General features: G+C 50.2%; 1 protein-coding gene across 4 annotated transcripts in view; it reads right to left on the bottom strand.

The window, feature by feature from the left end:
• Window positions 1–470: 470 nt before the first annotated feature.
• Window positions 471–20,199, bottom strand: part of RGS20 (regulator of G protein signaling 20) — a 33,142-nt gene continuing 13,413 nt past the window's right edge. The window contains exons 2-6 of one of the 4 annotated variants that reach the window (XM_068166707.1): window positions 19,325–19,681; window positions 7,845–7,993; window positions 5,037–5,123; window positions 3,925–4,159; window positions 471–1,400 (exon numbers count right to left, since the gene is read on the bottom strand). In XM_068166707.1, coding sequence (XP_068022808.1) covers window positions 1,212–1,400; window positions 3,925–4,159; window positions 5,037–5,123; window positions 7,845–7,993; window positions 19,325–19,681 — 1,017 coding nt within the window. In that variant the 3' untranslated portion in view covers window positions 471–1,211. Of the gene's footprint in view, window positions 1,401–3,924; window positions 4,160–5,036; window positions 5,124–7,844; window positions 7,994–17,981; window positions 18,104–18,633; window positions 18,650–19,324; window positions 19,682–20,199 lie in introns of those variants that run through there. The other 3 variants (XM_068166710.1, XM_068166709.1, XM_068166708.1) reach the window with 3 other exon arrangements.

Raw genomic sequence — 20,199 nt, 5'->3', positions numbered from 1 at the left:
TCTGAGGTCTTTTCCAACCTTACTGATTCTATGATTCTGTGACCCCTTCAGGTACTGAATCTTGTAATTGAAGATGAAGAAGTCTGACTAATCACAAATCTACACACAGGTTATATAGATTCAACTTCTTTTCTTCCTAGCAGTCCCTGTTGATAACTGAAGTTGAGATCTGACCAGCAGTCAAGTGTAATGCTTTGGGGATATTGCAAACGAATGTGGTTTATTAGTGGATAGAGCTGCTGCTTTTCTCTGAGACAGTCTGGAATAGTGCTGGATCAGAACAGAATAGTTCCAGCTTCCTTCATCTGCCAATTCAAAATGTGTGGATCTGTAATAGAAACTTTACAAGATCTGTCAGGTCATGGGAGAATTTAATATGTACAAAAGCAGGGTGGTTGATAGTGCCATCCTCTCCGGAGCCAATAGTGAAGGGATTTTACATCTACCTGCCAAGGGAAGAGAAGAACATGTGAGAATTCTTGTGCTTTATTTGGGAATTGAAATGCCCAGATTCCTCTTCAGTAGATAATTTTAACTTTATAAACATCAACAATAGGAACTTAAAAACCACTTTCAGCAGACTCTAGTAGTAAAATAACAATTCTTCAGCGAGAGGTCTTTGTAGGCAGCATTGTTGCGACCGCTAGCTCTCCCAACCCGGAGGCTGCCACGCTGATTGCCTTTGGCACACTCTATACCCATTAAATACAGCAAGATGAGCGGAGTGTGCCTGTGCCAGGTACAACTTGTACACTTAGGTGAAACATTCTGTAGTGTAACCCAGATAGTGACAGTGCTGGCTTCACTTTGATCACAGCATGGATGGGACAACTGGTCTGGTTTACAAGAAAGCTTAACACTCCACTTCAAAATCAAACCCCATTGTGGGGTTTCTTCTGTGCTCACTTGGCATTTGTACCTCAGATCTGGGTCTGAGCTTTGTGTTGCCTTGGAAAGAAACAAACTGCATTTTTTGACCACCACCACTTTCATTTCATTCTCTTCATTCTCTTTTGCAAAGTAACACAGAATTGGGTCAGAAACTGGTAGCTAGCTGATTGTGTCAGAGCCTTGTGCGTGTTTAAATCGCTCAGTCTGTACTCAAAACTTGCCTGAGTTGTTTTCAGGTAAATCTCTTGAGTGATTCTAAATTCCCTGTGGATTGGTGTAGCCCAGAGTTCTGTTTTGTTTTGAGAATAAATACATAAATCCTATGCTTCAATGGATTTCTCAGATAAGGACTGAAGCAGGTCCTTATAAATGGCAGAGTTCATAAACCGGGGGTAGGAGTCTCTGTGCATTAAGGTGTAAATCTGAAGCTGTGCATCATCAAAGGTGTGTTGGGAGGGTTCCAGCATATTTCTGTTGATAACTTCTCTTACTCTGGAGTCCAGACTGACCTGTGTATGAAAACACAAAATCACATCATTAGTGGTGGGGAAGAGTACACCTGGGGGCTTTAGGTTTGTTGTATTGACCTGAAAGTTGTTGTCTTTAACTGTTTCAGCTGGTGTGATTCAAGGGTAAAGACTGCTAAATGTGCTTGGGCTAAAATGACTGAGACTTGGGGGTGCTGATGGCTGAATGTGGGTAAGCTTCTTGCTGAGGTAACCTTCCTAAGAATCATTAAGGTTGCAAGAGACCTCTAACTTCATTGAGTTCCACAATCACTCCAACACCACCATGCCCACAAAACCATATCCCAAAGTGCCTCATGCCTTCACCACTTCCCTGTGCAGAATCATTACAGTTGCAAGAGACCTCTAAGGTCATCAAGTTCCACCATCACTGCAAGACCACCCTGCCCATTAAACCATGTCCCAAAGTGCCACTTCTACACATTCTTTGAACACCTTCCAGGAGGGTGACTCCACCTCCCTGGCCAGCCTGTTCCAATGCCTGACCACTCTCTCAGTAAAGAAATTGTTCCTTTGAGCAAGGCTGCCTGCAATCTTGTTATTACTGAGACCTGAGGGACTGGGGCACTATTTCTAGAGCAGCCTCCTGCTCTGTAGTAGAGAGGATTTGTAATGTTTTGTGACAGTTGGTTTCCTCAGGAGTTAGTGCTGTGGTAAGGAGACTGAATTTGGAGTCAGCAGCATGACGCAGACGGAAACTGTAACCCGGGAAGCTGTTGCCTAATCAAATCCCTCTGGTAAAAAGCAGAGTGAACTGATGTGAACCACACTTATGGCTATAAAATGATTCTATACAGGTAAGGTCATCTTTTTGTCTGCATGGCTTTAGTCTCTGTAGAAAGGTATTAGTGGAACAGACTGACTAGATTGACACAGCGTGTTTATAAGTAAATAGAGTCAGGGAATCAGAATGGTCTGGGTTGGAAGGGACTTCCAAAAGTCATCCAGTCAGCAGTAAGCAGGGACATCCTTAACTAAATCAGGTTGCTCAGAGTCCTGTTGAGCCTCAGTTGGAATATCTCCAGGGATGGGGCCCAACCACCTCCCCAGACAACCTATGCCAGTGACCACTACACTCATGGTGAAGAACTTGTCCTTAACATCCAATGTAAATCTACTCTTCTGTCACTTGAAGCCATTGTCCCTCAGCCTATCACCACAGGCCTTTGTAAACAACCTCTCTCCATCCTTCTTGTAGAGCCCCCTTCAGGTAGTAGAAGTCTGTTATTAGGTCTCCCTAGAGCCTTTTCTTTTCCAGGCTGAACAACCCCAGCTCCCTCAGCCTGCAGCTGAATGAAATGTGAGTTTTGATATTCAATATATTGCTATTTTGATATTGGAGGGTTTAGAATTCCAGCCTGCTTGGCAGGATTGTGTTCAAGCTGAACTGAGGTGTCTTCAGAACTTGGAACATTTTCTAGCAGCCAAGTGACAAGTAGCTTTGAATTTTTTCATGAAGTCATAGAATCAGTAAGGTTGGAAGAAACCTCCGAGATCATCAAGTCCAACCTGTCACCCAACACCTCATGCCTACTAGACCATGGCACCAAGTGCCACGTCCAGTCCCCTCTTGAACACCTCCAGAGATGGTGACTCCACCACCTCCCTGGGCAGCACATTCCAACAGCTAACAATTCTCTCTGTGAAGTCAGTGTGTGTGTTCTATGCCATGTTTTGTCAGCTGCTTTGTGCTTTGTAAACATTTTCCTTGTGGTTTTCCTGTGCTCATGGAGAGATGCACACAGCCCTTTCCTGCTGCAAAGGACAAAGAAGCTTCATTTGTCCAAAACTCGAGCAAGGATAAAGTGATCATCTCTCTATTTGTGCCTTAAACTAAAGATTTCCATCTTCATGCCAGGGTAACAAAGGAAGAGCTTTCTGGCAGCCACTGGAAGTAGTTCAGACCATCTCACCTTAACGATGGGTCTGCCTTTTCCCCCTAAATCTCTGCTTGCTGGCAGTGAAGCATGGTGGAGGGAGAGTTTCATAGTTTCATTCAGGGTTGGAAGGGACCACAAAGATCATCTAGTTCCAACCCCCCTGCCATGGGCAGGGACAACCCACACTAGATCAGGCTGGACAGAGCCTCATCCAGCCTGCTCTTAAACACCTCCAGGGACGGGGCCTCGACCACCTCCCTGGACAACACATTCCAGGGTTTCACCACTCTCATGGTGAAGAACCTCCTCCTCACATCCATCCTGAATCTCCCCACCTCCAGCTTCATTCCATTTCCCCTAGTCCTATCACTACCTGAGATCCTGAGCAGTCCCTCCCCAGCCTTCCTGTAGCCCCCTTCAGATACTGGAAGGCCACAATGAGGTCACCTCGGAGCCTTCTCTTCTGCAGACTGAACAGCCCCAACTCCTTCAGTCTGTCCTCATAGGAGAGGTGCTCCAGCTCCCTGAGTACTGTAGCTTTGACCACATTAGAACTCACTGTGCACAGCAGCACCGAAGAATGCACTGGGTGAAGGAATATACCTCTTTTGGAGAAAGGAATATACCTCTTTTGGAGAAAGGATAGAAATATAATCTTCATAAATGAGTCTGGCTTTTTCTTCAATGACACTCTTGTTGGATTCCTGTTTGAGTTCCTCACAGGCCATCCAGAAGAGCATGTTCTCCTCGCTGAATTCCGTTCGGAGGAACTCCCGGAAGGCGTTTCTGCCAGCTGGGGTAAGCATCAGCTTGTCAAATGACTGAGCCCAGGCATTCACTTCTTCAAGAGTAGGAGCAGGGCTTCAGAAGGAAGGAGAAGACAAGAAGAGAGAAATGAATGATTGTTACTCAAGCTGGCCCTGTGTTGTCTGCTGTCACAAGGCTCATGGATGGGGCTCGAATTCCTCACCAAGTACAGCCTCTAGTAGATATTAATAAGGTGCTTTTTTGGAAGCATCCTTAGCAAAAGTTCAGATGCAGGTGAGTGCCAGTGCTTTGATGCAGCAACTGCAGCTTACTGCTCAAAGTAATTGCAACAAAGAAGTCCCTGCAACAGCTAGGTGTTTTTTCTGCACTTTGTTGAATCATTAAAAGCAGAATGAAAGTACCTGGAATGAATCATAGAATGGTTTGGGCTGGAAGGGACTTCAAAGACTTCTAGTTCCAGTCCCTCTGCCATGGGCAGGGACACCTCCTACTAGAGCAGCTTGCTCAAGGTGTCATCCAACCCAGCTTTCAGTGCTTCCAGGCTTGGAGTCTCCACAGCTTCTCTGGGCACCTGTCCCAGTGTCTCACCACCCTCATGGGGCACTGAGTCGTTACTCAAACCCCATAAAAGGTACCCTCCTGTCTATTAGAGTTTTCCAGGTGCTCCTAACTAGTGGAGCAATTCTGGAGCAATTATTTTTGTGAGGCTGAGCACTGCCAGTTCACTTCACACAGCTGCTGGGTGGGAACAGGATGTATTTCAAGATTACTTCAGAAAGAAGTGATCTTTACATGCTGCATGTAAATAAAGCAAAAGATTATTGATCAGCCTTTTGGTTCCTCAGGAGGTAAGAGGGAGATGGCTGCAAATTCAGCAGAAATGACAAATTTCAGGTAGTTCACTTTATCTAGTAGGGTTTGTTGGGTTTGTTTCATTTTAACTTGACAGAACCCACAGTAAAGACCATACCTTTCCTCACAGTTGGGGATACCCTCTGCTTGGAGTTCCTGAGATGTTCTCCTTGCTCTCTCCTCTTCTTGATTTCTAACAGTAAGACTGCAAAGGAGCAGACAAAATTTTAGTCAGCTTTATAAAGGAAGAGTCCCCTTCTTATCAGTGATTCTGGCCTCTTTTTATCATAGTATCAGTCAGGGTTGGAAGGGACCACAAGGGTCATCTAGTTCCATGCCTCCTGCCACGGGCAGGGACACCTCACACTAGATCAGGCTGGCCAGAGCCTCGTCCAGCCTGGTCTTAAACACCTCCAGGGACGGGGCCTCAACCACCTCCCTGGACAACCCATTCCTGGGCTTCACCACTCTCATGGTGAAGAACCTCCTCCTCACATCCAGCCTGAAGAGGCTGGAGGCTGAGTTTTGGCTGTAGGAGTGAAGACAGGCTCCGAGCATCCAGCTGAGAGACTCGGTGCACCATTTCTTCCTTCTAAATCTACTATTAAGAGTATGCTGAATATTGGATGTTCAGCAACTCAGCTGCATGACTCATCCAGACTTCTTTTTATTCCTATTCATAATTTTTTTTTCTCTTCTGTTCAAAGCACTTGAGCTATTTTGAGGGAAGGCTCTGTGAACAGGGAATATAAATAGCTTAATTACGGTTTGTTTTGCATTGCTTGCTACTAGAAAACAATTGTTTCCCCCTCCCCCTCCCCCCCCCAAGAAACTAAAGAATCAAGTCTGAAATTATTTTGAAGCTAACCCAAGGTGCTCTGTGCTGGGGACTCTGCTGCTTTCCCAGCTGCTTCTGAAATGCCAGTAGGCATTTGAAGCAGCATGAAAATCTGGGTACGTTCACACGCCCTGTAGAGTAAATTGCTGTCTTTGAATTGGTTGAACGGTGAGGTGCACAGAAAATGAGCATCCTGGAAAATACCAGGTGAAGTGGCAGGGTGGGGGGAAAAAAAAGCAAGCACTTTGTCACCAATTTCAAAGATTAAAAAATGCAAATTTTATGCACTGTGACCTGGCAGATAAATTTGCCTTCTTTTGTACTTTCATGCAAGCTGTGTTTCATAGAATCCTAGAATGGTCTGGGTTGGAAGGCACCCCTGAAGGCCATCCAATCCAACCCCCTCTGCAGTCAGCAGGGACATCCCCAACTAGATCAGGCTGCTCAGAGCCCTCTTGAGCCTCACTTTGAATGTCTCCAGGGATGGGGGCCCCAAACACCTCCCTGGGCAACCTGTTCCAGTGTTCCACCACCCTCACAGTAAAGAACTTGTTCCTAACATCCAATCCAAGTTTGTGGGATGCAGTTCTTGACTGAGCCACTTGCAGCTGCACTGAACAACTCTTCAGGTGACACTGGAATTTTTCTGGGATGCTTTGACACCCAGCTCAGCAGAGCGGCAGACTCTCATCCTGTACAGGCATAGTACTAAAAGTCTCTTTAAACTCTAGCTTAGTTTACCTTTAAGCACCTGCTGAAAAGCTTTGCAGGATCAGAGCCAGAGTACTTGGCATCGGGCAAAAAGCTCCAAGCAGCCATTTGTCCTTACAGAACGTTAACTGTTTGCATTAAGGAGGGCAGAGCTGGGATCCCAGCTTCTGAGGAGCTGAGTACCAACAGCAAGGGACTATCAGCCTGCTCTTCCCTTGCCTTCTAATGGTGGAATAGATTCCTAGCATGGGCTGTGAGGCTTTTTATGACTTTTTCTTGTCACTTCAGTGCCAGGTTTGCTGGCTCTGAAGGGTTAATGTGGTGGATAGTGCATTTTTAAGATCAGTGTCTTGGTTGAACTCCTGTGGCTGTTCCACACTAGGTCTGTCCCTTCCTTATTTCAATGCAAGTTCTGGTCTCACCCATTAATTAGCACTTGGCCCCAGACTGATAAAGGACCTTTGAGTATGGGAAGCTTTACTTCAGTTTTGAATGAAATCACTTGGCTCTAGAGAAGCAGATAAGAGAAAGAAGGTGAAGACATCATTAATTTAAAGAATCAAGTGATTCCTTTTCCTCCTTTGCTTTGCTTCCCTGATACATTTTCCTCCTTAGCACCTTGTAGTGGGATTTCTTCTGAATTACATTCTGCTTAACTCATCTTCAGCAAACACCCACACTGTTTCAAGTCTGATCCTAAGGATTAACTTCAAATGAGTTGCAGATGCCATGAGTTGGCAACACTAATTAATGACAACAGCTGCAGTTGCCTGTGAAATAAAAGAACAGTGCTGAGCACCTGGTTATTCATTTTCTGACTTCCAGATTCTTCCACCTTCTCCTCACTCCATTTAACACAGCCTGTGCTGCTTGTTAAGTCCCAGTCCTAAATCTAATGCCATGGTATGTTCTGGTATTGCTTTCAGGTTTTAATGGAAGCCCTGGTGAAGCTCAAGGCTGAGGGAGAACCAGTCCTGCACGAACCAGACTTTCCATTACACTGTACTGACAAGGAAAGTACAGCAGAGGTAACTGTGCAGGAATTTTGTCAATGGCAGGGGAAAACAAGCAGCAAAACTGAGCAGAAGGTTGTGTCTAGTATTAGATCACAGTCATCTCAGTCTTGGATTTGCAGAACAACCCAGGTGGGGCTTTTTGGCTTATAGAATATGTTGGGTTTGATGGGACCATTAAAGCTCATCTAGTCACCCCCCTGCAGTGAGCAGGGACACTCCCAACTAGCTCAGGTTGTTAAGAGCCTCATCAAGCCTGACCTCCAACGACTCAAGGGATGGAGCCATTATGTTGTCCTTTATGCTGGCTATTGCTCCCTCCCCCGCTGTTCTGTTCCCCAGAGCCGTGAATGAGAGGGGGTACCATGAGCAGCTGCAGCAACAACACCAACAGAAGCAGCAGGCGTTGGACCCTCGGTTGCCTGTGCTGTGCTGAGCCTGAGCAGCACCTGGGGTCTCCTGGGTCGCAGCCATCTGCCGTTTGCGCATCTCCATCCGCTCCGATCCCATGGGCTGCAAGGCAGCAAGAGAAGGGACAAGTGAGAAACATCTCTTTTATTTTCCTTTCTGCTTTAAAAGTCTCACCAAGAAGTGCTGAAGGACACAGCTGCAAAGGAACTGAAAAGCTAAATGGTTTTCTTTTTCTTGCCCTACAGGAGCTCATAGGTGTTGAATCCTTTGGAAGATTCACTCCTTTTATTTAAGTGCCGTGATGGAAGGCAAAGGGTTGATGAATTCTGCACATGGGTGGGAATACAAAGAGAAGAAAGTGGTGATGCAGCGAGCAAAAGGTGGAAGTGGGGAGTCTGAAAGAGCTGCAGCTCTCAGCACAGTGGTGTATAAGCCTAGGAGCTGAAAAGGGTTTCCTCAGGTTTCGACTTCAAGGCCAGTCCTAAGGAAAGTGGCATCGAGGCACTTAGAGCTTTTGTTGCTGTTGGTTTTCACTTTCTTTTCTTTCTCTCTCCCTCTTGATTAACCAAGGCACAGACTTGGTGATGCTTGAATGAGACACCTGAGCTCTGATCAAAGTCTGGCCTTCAGTTAGTGCTGAGCGTGCCTCAAACCTGCTGGTTGCCCTGTAGCAAGGGGAAAGGGCTGACACTTCACATTACAGGTCTGACTGCCACAGCGTTTTCAAATGCTATTCTCAAGAAGGAATTCAGTGCTTTTGTCAGGATGAGGAGTTACCAACGGAGAGCACACGGGACTGGATGCCAATAGTTAACAGGCAGAGCTTTGGTCACCTCCTTCAGTTGAAGACAGCACGAAACACTTTTGGGTGGAAGCACTGGTTGTGGTTCTTGCACTTTTCCAGGAAAGCTTTTTGAAGCCTGAATTCTGCAGATTGTGCAGAGTAGTGGTGTTAATGAGATACCAGGTCCCTTGAAGTCCCTGTCCTTTTCTGACCTGGCTCTCTTTGAGCTTCAAGCTTGCTCTGCAGCACTCAGTGCTCTCCCTGTTATGAGGACTGTGCCATGCCTAGGTGACAGATGTCTTTTGCAGATGAAATGCCAGCTTGTACAAAGTGGAGGTTTTTCTTCATTTAGACTGTATTTGATTTTTTTGATCCATAACTAGCTGCCCTCCTGTGCCAGGAGATGCCTTGGTGTGTAGGCTTTTGCAGGTTGCTAAACCTTCTTTTGAGGCCGTGACAATTGTCTGGGAATTACAATCAGCTGCTCCCAATTTTGATTTTAGTTTTAATTGGCATCGAATATCAGACTTGAAAGAGCCATAGAATCATAGAATCAGTAAGGTTGGAAGAGACCTCAAAGATCATCAAGTCCAACCTGTCATCCAACACCTCATGACTACTAAACCATGGCACCAACTCCAATCCCCTCTTGAACACCTCCAGGGATGGGGACTCCACCACCTCCCTGGGCAGCACATTCCAATGGCTAACAACTCTCTCTGTGAAAAACTTTCTCCTCACCTCCAGCCTAAACTTCCCCTGGTGCAGCTTGAGACTCTGTCCTCTTGTTCTGGTGCTGGTTGCCTGGGAGAAGAGACCAACCCCCTCCTGGCCACAACCTCCCTTCAGGTAGTTGTAGACAGCAATAAGGTCTCCCTTGAGCCTCCTCTTCTCCAGGCTAAACAACCCCAGCTCCCTCAGCCTCTCCTCACAGGGCTGTGCTCGAGGCCTCTCCCCAGCCTCATTGCCCTTCTCTGGACACGTCCAAGAGTCTCAATGTCCTTCTTAAATTGAGGGGAGGGTTAAAAGTTGCCTTCCTTTCTAAAATGTTGAGCCAGGTTTGGGAAATGCAATTATTGGAACTTGAGGGAGAATGCACAGACATTGTCACAGAGCCTCAGGAGATGAGAGGAGATTATTTTAGCAGAGTGCAGCATTACATTTTGCTGTCTGGGTTGGGGGATTTTTGTAACTCTATTTCAATGCTGAATTTGTTTCTCTCTGCTAGGGCTCAGTGGTTTTTGGTTTTGTGAGAACCACCCACTCTCCCAGGAGAACAAACGCATGGCATGCAGAGCAGGTGAAGATGCACCTGTTTTGCAGGAGGAATCAAACATAACAACAACAACAGAGAGAGAAATAACCCATTCTGTAGCTCTGCAGACCTCATCTGACAAGTGAGGCTGAAATGCCCAGAAACAGAAAATCAGAAGAAGAATATAGCTTCCAAAAACTCCATGGCCTCCCTCATCCCCAAATGTGGGAAAGCCCAAGCTTCTGAATTGCAGAGCTGTTTAATGATTACCCTGCAAGCATTGCCTGAGGTAGCTAGCTGACAGTCAGATTGTGTATTTGAGGTTGTGTATAGAGGTTTGGAGAGGATCACAACCTGGTTAGGATGTGGCATGCCAGCAGGAATGCTGTGGTAAGATGCAGGAAGGAATTTACTCCCCTGTGCAAGTATTATGGGTAATGCATTCCAAGAGAATGGATCTCACAGTCTCAAGCTGCACCAGGGGAAGTTAGGGCTTGAGGTGAGGAGAAAGTTCTTCACAGAGAGAGTTGTTGGCCATTGGAGTGGGCTGCCCAGGGAGGTAGTGGAGTCACTGTCCCTGGAGGTGTTCAAGAGGGGATTGGACGTGGCACTTGGTGCCATGGCTTAGTAGTCATGAGGTGTTGGGTGACAGGTTGGACTTGATGATCTTTGAGGTCTTTTACCAACCTTGTTGATTCTATGATTCTAAAGGACATGGCACTTTGGGAGACGGTTTAATGGCCATGGTGGTCTTAGATTAATGGTTGGACTTGATCTTAGAGTGTTTTTTTTTCCAACTGAAACAATTTTCTGATTCTATAAATGGATTTTTTTTTCCTCCCACTGGCCAGTGTCAACTATTTTCTGTTTAATTTCCCTGGGCAGTCAGATACAAGTCTGTCCATCAACACAGGGGATGTTTTCTTTGGGCCATCAATGTCTCATGATGAGAGAAAAATTCCACCTGAATTTTTAAGCATTCAGTTTAGAAGTACTAATGCTGATCATATTCCTGAGGAATCCACAGAACTGTCTGAATCCTGCATGTGGAGCACCAGGTAATCAAATAATTGAGAAAGGGGAGTAGGATTTGAGTTAATTGAGAGAGGGGAGTAGGATTTGAGTTAATTGAGAAAGGGGAGTAGGATTTGAGTTAATTGAGAGAGGGGAGTAGGATTTGAGTTAATTGAGAGAGGGGAGTAGGATTTGAGTTGATCAGGGCCAGCTCTGGTTGGTTCACTGTTTCAAGTCAATCTAATGTAGGATCAAGGTGTGGTATTTCTGGATCTCCCAGGGAGAAAGCAGTCCTCTCTGCACTGATGACAGCAAATTCAGTCCATTATAACAATGTCCCTGAAAAGCAATGAACCAAAAATAGTGGGAAAATAATGGCACATGTTCTTGCTTCTTATCCAGCTAGACAGCATCTGTGATTCATATTAAAAGTACATGCTCACCTTACTGAATTCTAATAAGTCATTAAAAAACCAAAGTCCAGGGCTTCGAGCAAGCATCTGTGAAGCTCCTTTTGACAGCAGTGGACAAACTCCAGTGTGCCTTAAGGGTGATGCTGAGGTACAGGAATAAGCATGCCTGCCATACCCTTTCCACTCCAAGTTGTGCCTATCTGACATTCAGAGTAGGAGGCATTTCTGGATGTAACCTTATAGACACAAAGGAGGCTGAAGGTCAGGAATGAAAATTATTTCCCTGGTTAAAAGCACTTCAGATTGTATTTGGCTTAGTTGTAACATTTAGTATAGTATTTGCTTACCTCTTAAGAGAAAGGTGGACTACCAAGAAAATTGAGAACAGAGGAGGAGTATGTAAAATCTGAGCCACAAAGGTCAAGCTTTAAAACAAAACCAAACCTCAATCAAATTAAAACAGAACGAAACACAAACCCAAACCAAATCCAAACAGAGGAATACCCAGAAAAGACGACTGTAGACAGTGGCTTTTATCCTTACTTTATGCTAAAGCACAATGACATTTTCTCAGCTCAAAGTGGCAAGGTTCTGTTACTTGGACACAGTGCTTCCTCCTTGCACACATTACAGTTGGGCAGGTGTGCAAACCTTATCCTGTCCCTGGGGCTGATCTACATGGCCACAAGCTTTCTCAGTGGCACTAGAGCCTGTGAAGCCCAGTGCTGTAACACTAGCTGACAGCCAGCACAGCAAGTGCATGGATGTGGATCTTCACAGTCCAGTTATTCTCCAGGAAAGACTCCAAGCCTGAGCCCAACTCCATTACAGCAATGAAAGCCACCTCTTGGTGTCACTGAGCTTTACACTGAGCATGCCCAGAGAAGGGCAATGAAGCTGGTGAAGGGTCTAGAGAAGAAGTTTTATGAGGAACAGCTAAAGGAACTGGGATTGAATCATAGAATCAATAAGGTTGGAAAAGACCTCAAAGATCATCAAGTCCAACCTGTCATCCAACACCTCATGACTACTAAACCATGGCACCAAGTGCTACGTCCAATCCCCTCTTGAACACCTCCAGGGATGGTGACTCCACCACCTCCCTGGGCAGCACATTCCAATGGCTAACAACTCTCTCTGTGAAGAACTTTCTCCTCACCTCAAGCCTAAACTTCCCCTGACACAGCTTGAGACTGTGTCCTCTTGTTTTGGTCCTAGTATTGTATAGACTGAAGAGGAGGAGGCGGAGGGGAGACTTCACAGCTTTCTACGACTCCCTGAAAGGAGGTTGGAGTGAGGTGGCAGTTGGTCTCTTCTCCCTAGTACCAGGTGCTGAGAGAAATGGCCTGAAATTGTTGCAGGGAGAGCTAGGCTGGATGTTAGGAAAATTTCTTTACAGAAGGGGTGGTCAGGGGTTGGAACAGGCTGCCCAGAGAGGTGGTGGAATCACCATCCCTGGAGGTGTCCAAGAAACCTGTGGACATGGCACTCCAGGACATGGCTTAGTGGCCATGGTGATGTTAGGTCAGTGGTTGGACTTGATAATCTTAGAGGTCTTTTCCAACCAAAACCACTGTGTGATATACAACTCTTGACACTGCTACTCTTTCTTTGGACACCCCCCAGTAATGATCACCAGTGAGGTGGAAGAAAGGGAGTCTGTACTTACATACAAATAAGAGGTTTGCAGATGAGGTCAAGCTCCAAGTACATCTCTGAATCTGTGTTTTATTTGTCTAGAAATATTTGGGGCTGTAGTGTACTCTTGCTGAAGCCTGCAGCAGTTATTGTCAGCTGAAATGTGAAGAGGAAGCTGGATGCTGGTGCTTCTTCCTCTTCATTGACAAGTCTGACACAGCCTTTCTGCATCAAGCAGTGCCCTATTTTAGGTAGGGAGGAGTTAGAACATGTTAATGAACTCACCCCCACATGCTTTAGGCATCATTATTGCACTGCTACTCAGAGAGTTAAGAGCAGGAGCTCTGTGAAAGTTGTACTATGGGAGATGATTTCTTTGTGTTATTGGAGATGTGGCATCTTGTGCTGGTGTGACTGAGGTGGTGGGGAGGTTACATGTGCAAGACACAGGTTAGCAGAGAGGAGACTGGCAGCCACAGAATGGAAGCAGCTTCTGAGGTCACTGCTGCACTTGAGTCTGTCAAAGGCTTAAGTGGATAAAACTACAACAGAAAGTTTCTGTGAGTTTAAGTAAGAGAATCATATCATAGAGTCCTAGAATGGTGCCAGTGTCTCTCCACCTTAACTGTGAAGAATTTCTTCCTAATCTCCAGTCTAAATCTCCTCTCTTCCAGCTTCAATCCATTCCCACTTGTCCTATCACTACAAGCCCTGGTAAAAAGTCCCTCCCCACCTTTCTCGTAGGCCCCCTTCAGGTACAGGTTTTGGGATGCTTTCATGCAAAAATATCCAGGAATTGGATGCCTTCACCTGTTTGGTTTAACTTACTCTTCTAGAGGAGCTGGGTTCATCCACCCAGATGAGTGCATTGCTTTGCATTTCAGAAGGACTGGCTGAAAGTGCCTCATGCCACAGAGCAACAGGTAATGACATCCGGAACTGAGGTCTTTTTGCACTAAGGGCTTTGATGTCTCCTGCTTCTCTCTCTTTGGTGTTCAGTGCTGCACATTTGGCTGCCAGATCAGCCTATGGGCTGCAGAAACTTCCTGCACTGAAGTCTCATTCTGAGTAAAGGCTGACTTTCTTGTCAACTGGGGGTTTCAGTGGGGTTTTTTGTATTGCTCTCTCAGAGGGATGCCCTGTGTGCCCTGTGGTAGTGTTGTAAAGCATTTCTTTACTTCGGATTCTAACACCAGAGACTTCCTTGAAAATGTTCCTTTAACATGCAGTTAGCAGGGTCAGCCTCTGTCATTGTTTCCCCTGTAATATGGGAAAGAGCTGACAGACTTTTTAACTAGTTGCACAGGAAAAAAACCCAACAAAACAACCTAAGCAACCTGTTCATAGAATCATAGAATCAACAAGGCTGGAAAAGACCCCAGACATCATCACATCCAACCTGTCACCCAAGACCTCATGCCTACAAGACCATGGCACCAAGTGCCACGTCCAATCCCCTCCTGAACACCTCCAGGGATGGTGACTCCACCACCTCCCTGGGCAGCACATTTCAAAGGCTAACAACTCTCTCTGGGAAGAACTTTCTCCTCACCTCCAGCCTAAACTTCCCCTGGTGCAGCTTGAGACTGTGTCCTCTTGTTCTGGTGCTGCTTGCCTGGGAGAAGAGACCAACCCTCTCCCATCCAGCTCACTGCTTGTGACAGTGGAGCAGCAGGAAGTGAGAATATGGAGGTAACTTCATCCCATGCTGAGTCCCTTCATAAACCAGGTCATTGCAAACTGCAATTAAGTTAAATCAGTGTCAAGTCCTCCTCTGCACAGCACAGACTGCTGGCATCCCTTGTTGTCTGTGGCAGCTGGAGTCAGCCCCGGTGGATGTCTGTCAGTTTTCACTGGCTGATCGGCTCTCAGAAGCAAAAATAAACCCAACAAGTCCCCCAAGCTTCTGCAGTATTGGGAATTTTACTGCTGCTCCAGCCCTGCTCTGGCTGGCTTTCATGTCAGAGGCTGTATTTGCTTCTAGTTATTTTTATGCAGTTCTCTTTAAAAAAAGAGAAAATCATTCATCCCAATATTTTACAAACCTCTTTACTATGCAACCAGTGAAAACAGTGCATGCAGCAGGCTGCTCTGCTCACTCCTATCATCTCCTACTGAGGGCTTGGTTGCATTGTGCTTAATTATGAATGGTCTCCAAAAAGCCCATTTTACTGTACTATGAAGTGACTCACAGCAGACAGCAGCTCCGGCACCGCGCACTGGGTGCTGGAGTCACATGGAGCTGCTGTGTTAGTTGGTGACTCACTGCACATTGTACTCGGAGATCTGACTCATGTTGAACTGTGTGAGGAGCTGACTGACATTGTACTGGTCGGGAAGCTGGTTTGAATCGGGATGAGTCACCCCAGAGTGCATGAAATAGTGATTCATGTACCGCTGCCTATTGATGCCGACTGTCGCAGCTCGCTTTGGGTTGTACTACGCTGGCTGCTGTGGCAGGAACAGTGCTGGTGTAGGTACCCTCTGCACAGTGAGCTCAGCAGGGCTGGTGCTGGTGTGGGTACCTCCTGCCCAGTGAGCTCAGCAGGGCTGGTGCTGGTGTAGGTACCCCTTGCCCAGTGAGCTCAGCAGGGCTGGTGCTGGTGTGGGTACCTCCTGCCCAGTGAGCTCAGCAGGGCTGGTGCTGGTGTAGGTACCCCCTGCCCAGTGAGCTCAGCAGGGCTGGTGCTGGTGTAGGTACCCCCTGCCCAGTGAGCTCAGCAGGGCTGGTGCTGTTGTAGGTACCTCCTGCCCAGTGAGCTCAGCAGGGCTGGTGCTGGTGCAGGTACCTCCTGCCCAGTGAGCTCAGCAGGGCTGGTGCTGTTGTAGGCACCCCCTGCCCAGTGAGCTCAGCAGGGCTGGTGCTGGTGCAGGTACCTCCTGCCCAGTGAGCTCAGCAGGGCTGGTGCTGTTGTAGGTACCCCCTGCCCAGTGAGCTCAGCAGGGCTGGTGCTGGTGCGGGTACCTCCTGCCCAGTGAGCTCAGCAGGGCTGGTGCTGGTGTAGGTACCCTCTGCACAGTGAGCTCAGCAGGGCTGGTGCTCCTGTGGGTACCTCCTGCCCAGTGAGCTCAGCAGGGCTGGTGCTGTTGTAGGTACTCCCTGCCCAGTGAGCTCAGCAGGGCTGGTGCTGGTGTGGGTACCTCCTGCCTCCAAGCTCAGCAGGGCTGGTGCTGGTGCAGGTACCTCCTGCCTAGCAAGCTCGGTGGGGCATTGTCAGCCTGAGCAGTGTTATCCAAGTCACTGCAAAGCTGAGGTCCAGTCAGAGTGTGCCTGAGCACACTGACACTTCCACACAACACTTGCTGCAGTTCTTTGCATGTGCCAATTTTGCAACATGCCCATCAACAGCAGGTTTGGAGTCCTGAACCTCTAGCTCAGAATACTCTTGCTTCTGTGTGGCTCCACACTGTTCCCAACACCTGCTGCCTCCCTGGGATAACTTAGTGACAAAAGGATGGGATGGATGTCTGTAAGTGGCTGAGTACTGCTAACTGCCTGCACTTTAGCTTCACCAACTTATGACCTGCACTCTAAGAGACCCAGAAACCTCAATACTCTAAAACCTCCTTCTTGGTACCGTTAAGCTGAGTCCTCAAACATCAGTCCTAACTCTGAACAACACATGCAGCTCTTTCCAAAGGATAAGGGGGGAAAGGAGATGCTTCCATTATTAATGCCTTGGGGCCCAGAATGAAGATACCATAGTATGTATTGATGGAAGGGGATAGATAAGACATTAAAGGGGGAACCAAAGGACTGTTCTCTTAGAGCGTTTTGTAAGACTTAGTGCTCATTTTACATTCAGTTGGCTTGGACATACTCTTAGTTTAGAAAGACTCTCCTCCTTTTAACACCATGATCCTCATTTTGACACAATGGTCCTAATTTTAACATGATGCTTCTAATTTTAACATGCTGCTCCTAATTTTGACCTGACCACGACCAGGACACTCCAAATGGAGAGGGACTTTGGTGCTGTGTTTACGCTGAGCGAGGAGCTCCTGGGCTTGGTGCTGTCACACAGTGAGTAGCTCAGTAGTAGTGGGTTTGCTGGAGTACAGCCATGGAGTAACTGGCACCACATGAATGGCCCCATGGAGCACTGGACCTGCTGCTGCTGTTCTGTTTGGGGCACAGAGGGACAAGGAGAGCCCTCACCATTCCATCACACCAGCCGTACTGCAGCGGAAGTTTTCACCTTACATTTTTCAACAGCAAAAAGGGGATGATGGAAGGGTTGCATCAACTCAATGACATGGATATTAGATTGCTGTAATTGGTACTGGCGTGCAAGGATAATCTCATTTCACTTTCTGCTGCTGTGTCCAAGTTTCATTACCTGCTTTTCTCCTACCTCCTGACTCTAACTAATGGCAGGGCGCAGGAAGAGCTTCCTCCCACCGGGGGTTGATCGCTGTGGCCGCGGATACTGGAAGAGCCTCTAAGGAAACAGCTTCTTGATGCTGCTCATCCCTAACTTCGCAAGGGAGCTGAGGGCCCCGGGAACCGTGAGCCACTTCCCGACGGGGTGGCCGTGGCGGTGCTGGATGCTGCCGTATCACCATCCTCAGAGGATGAAGGAGGAGGAAGGGCCCTGCGCCCCAGGCGGGAGCCGAGCAGAGCTGTTACCTGCGCCGGGTCTGAGCCCGCGGGTCGGGGTGGTGCCCCCACTGCGGAGGCAGCCGGGTGCTCCCTGTGCCCTGCGCTGGACACCCGGGGAAAGGGACAGGGCAGTGCAAGACCCATCGCGGTGCACTACCGGCTTGCGGCTCCCGCTCCTCTGGGAAACCGGGAGAAGCGCCTCCCGCGCCGGATCCCTCCGGTTCCTCCCGTGGAGGGCGGCCACGACCGCTCCCACGCCCCGGGGCCGCCCGTCCAGTCCCACTACCCCCGGGCTGCCCTGGCTGCCGTGCGGGTCTCGCGGCTGCCCGGGGCGCGGTGCAGCGGTGCTCGGCAGCCACCGGGCAGAGCCGAGCGGTACTTACGGTGTCGGCGGCGGGGCCACGCCGGGAGTCCTCGCCCGCTTCGCCTCCGGTAGCGGCGGGCTGGGCGCTCAGGGACGGAGGCTCGACAGCCCCGCGCATGCGCCCGGCCCTTTCGGGCTCGTCTCACGGTACCGGCCGCGGATGCGGGCGGGCTTCGCTCGCCGTGACCAGAACTGGGGGGGGGGACCTAAGACGGCAGCCCGCGCTCCCGGCTGCTGCACGACGGGGCACGCTGTCACCGGGCAGCCCCCGACGAGGGGAGCAGCAGAAGCCGACGCAACTCAGGAGAGATTTGCAACGGGGGTGTCCACCGCAGAGCCCGCACCGCGGCGGGGTTCTGGGGAGGGCGCGGAGAAAGCCATGGGGCCGGTGCTGGGGGAGGGAGATGGAGGGGGGAGGGTGTGAGAAATGGCAGAAAAACCGGTGTGAGGGTGTGAGAAGAGCGTGTTTGCGAGCAGGGGAGGGGCGGGAAGGACTTGGGGAGGCGGCAGTGCCTCCGCGGGGCTCCGTGCTGGTGCCTTAACCGGCAGAGTTGCCCTAAATGAGAGCCCAGGATTGGGGCGCGCCCGCATTTTAAGTAACCGCAGGGACAGATCTGTCCTCCCTCCCTCCTCCCCAACCGCTTCCTGTCCTGCAGAGGTGCACAGCTCACCGGGCTCTCCCGGGCTAGTTCTCCCCTTACAGCTAGGCACGATGCTATCCAGCTGCGGTCCACGGGGAAGGTCTGTTTCCGCCCCACGCAGGATGATGGGCTGGGACCACCGGGCTCGGGGCTTACCCTGCCTCACCCCGCTCTCAGAAGCGCCCTTAGCGACGCCGCCACGTTTTGCGGACTATCTCACCGATAACGTCCCGCCACCACGGACCCCCGGGTAGTCCCAAATGCTGTCTGCGGGAGGGCGCAGCGGAGGGGAAAAGGGTTAACGGGACGGCTGCAGCTGGTTTGTGTCACCGCCGTCCCCCGGCTGAACGACACGGTCTTGCCGTGAAACCGAGACTGATCCGTTGCATGGACGCGTTTCCCGGTTCCCGGAGCTGGGCTCGCTGTTCCTAGGAGAGCTGGCGGGCAGCCCTGCTGTCGGGGCTGCTCCCTTACCGCCTGCGTACCGGCTGCGGAGCAGGGCGGCCGCAAGAGCCGCCGTGTTGGAGCCAGCGGACCCGGGGAGCGATGGGGTCGGCAGGCGAGGAGGGGCGGGTTTTGCCCGTGGAGCCCCAGGCTCTCGCCCAGCGCCCCGGGACTCCCACGCCGGTGCTGACTGGGGGCATGTGGGCGGACAGCGACTTCCCTGCTGCGGGGAGGAGGAGGAGGAAGGGGCGGACGCGGCCCCAGGAGCGGTACTCACAGCGCCGGGCGGCTCGGGGGCAGCGCGGGGCGGCGGCGGGGCGGCTCCGTGGCACGCCGGGCATCTCCGGCGCTCCGGGGGGAGGCGGCTGGGCGGCGGCGACGACGGCGGGGCGGAGGCCGGCGGAGGCTCAGCCCAGCGGCCCCGCAGCAGGGCGGCGAGCGGGCAAGGGACGGTCGCCCCGCTCCCGGCCAGCAGGACCGCCAAGCCCACGGGGCCGAAGCGGGGCCCCGGGGCGTCTCGACGGGGAGCCGAGACGAAACGCGGGCAGGGCCGGCGAGCGGGGATCTGCGACCGCAGGAAGGGGCTGGAGAGCAGAGCTGACAACGGGGAGAGGGACCCGGCAGGCCTCGGAGGCTGCGGCGTGCGGGGGAGGTGTGGGAGCGGGGGGGGGGGGGGGGGGGGAAGGACGGGGCGGGGAGAGGGAGAAAGAGAGAAAAACACAAAATAAGCGTTACCGGGGGTAGGCGGGAGCCCTGCAGAGCCCAGCCCCGCGCCAAGCCCCCATCCGTGGTGGTAACCGGACTTGAACCCACACCACTTCGTACTAGGGGCTGCACTTCAGCCCCACGCAGGCACTCGCTGTGTTTTTAACTTTTCTAATCTGGCCCCTCAGGTGAGGACTGGAGGAGTCTTCTCGTAGCAAGCAGGTGCCCCTTGGGGGGCTGACCGGAGGGACAGAGGAGCGAGACGACGAGTTTGGCCGACGACAGCCTATACGTAAGGAGCAACCCTCCAAAACACCTCCCTCCTTCCCCCCGCCAAGCCAACCACAACGGGCAGCTTCCGCTGAGAACAACGGGGCTCAGAACCCCCCCGCCAGGGGCCGCCGCCGGCGGTCCCTGTCCAGGGTGCTGAACACGCCCGGCTCTGTC

The sequence above is a fragment of the Melanerpes formicivorus genome, unplaced genomic scaffold, assembly GCF_026170545.1.
Source record: "Melanerpes formicivorus ecotype bairdi unplaced genomic scaffold, bMelFor1.0.p_v2 SCAF_105, whole genome shotgun sequence".
In the NCBI taxonomy this organism is placed as follows: Eukaryota; Metazoa; Chordata; class Aves; order Piciformes; family Picidae; genus Melanerpes; species Melanerpes formicivorus.
The sequence above is the reverse complement of the archived record's forward strand: the minus strand, read 5'-3'. Positions and strand labels throughout refer to the sequence as shown.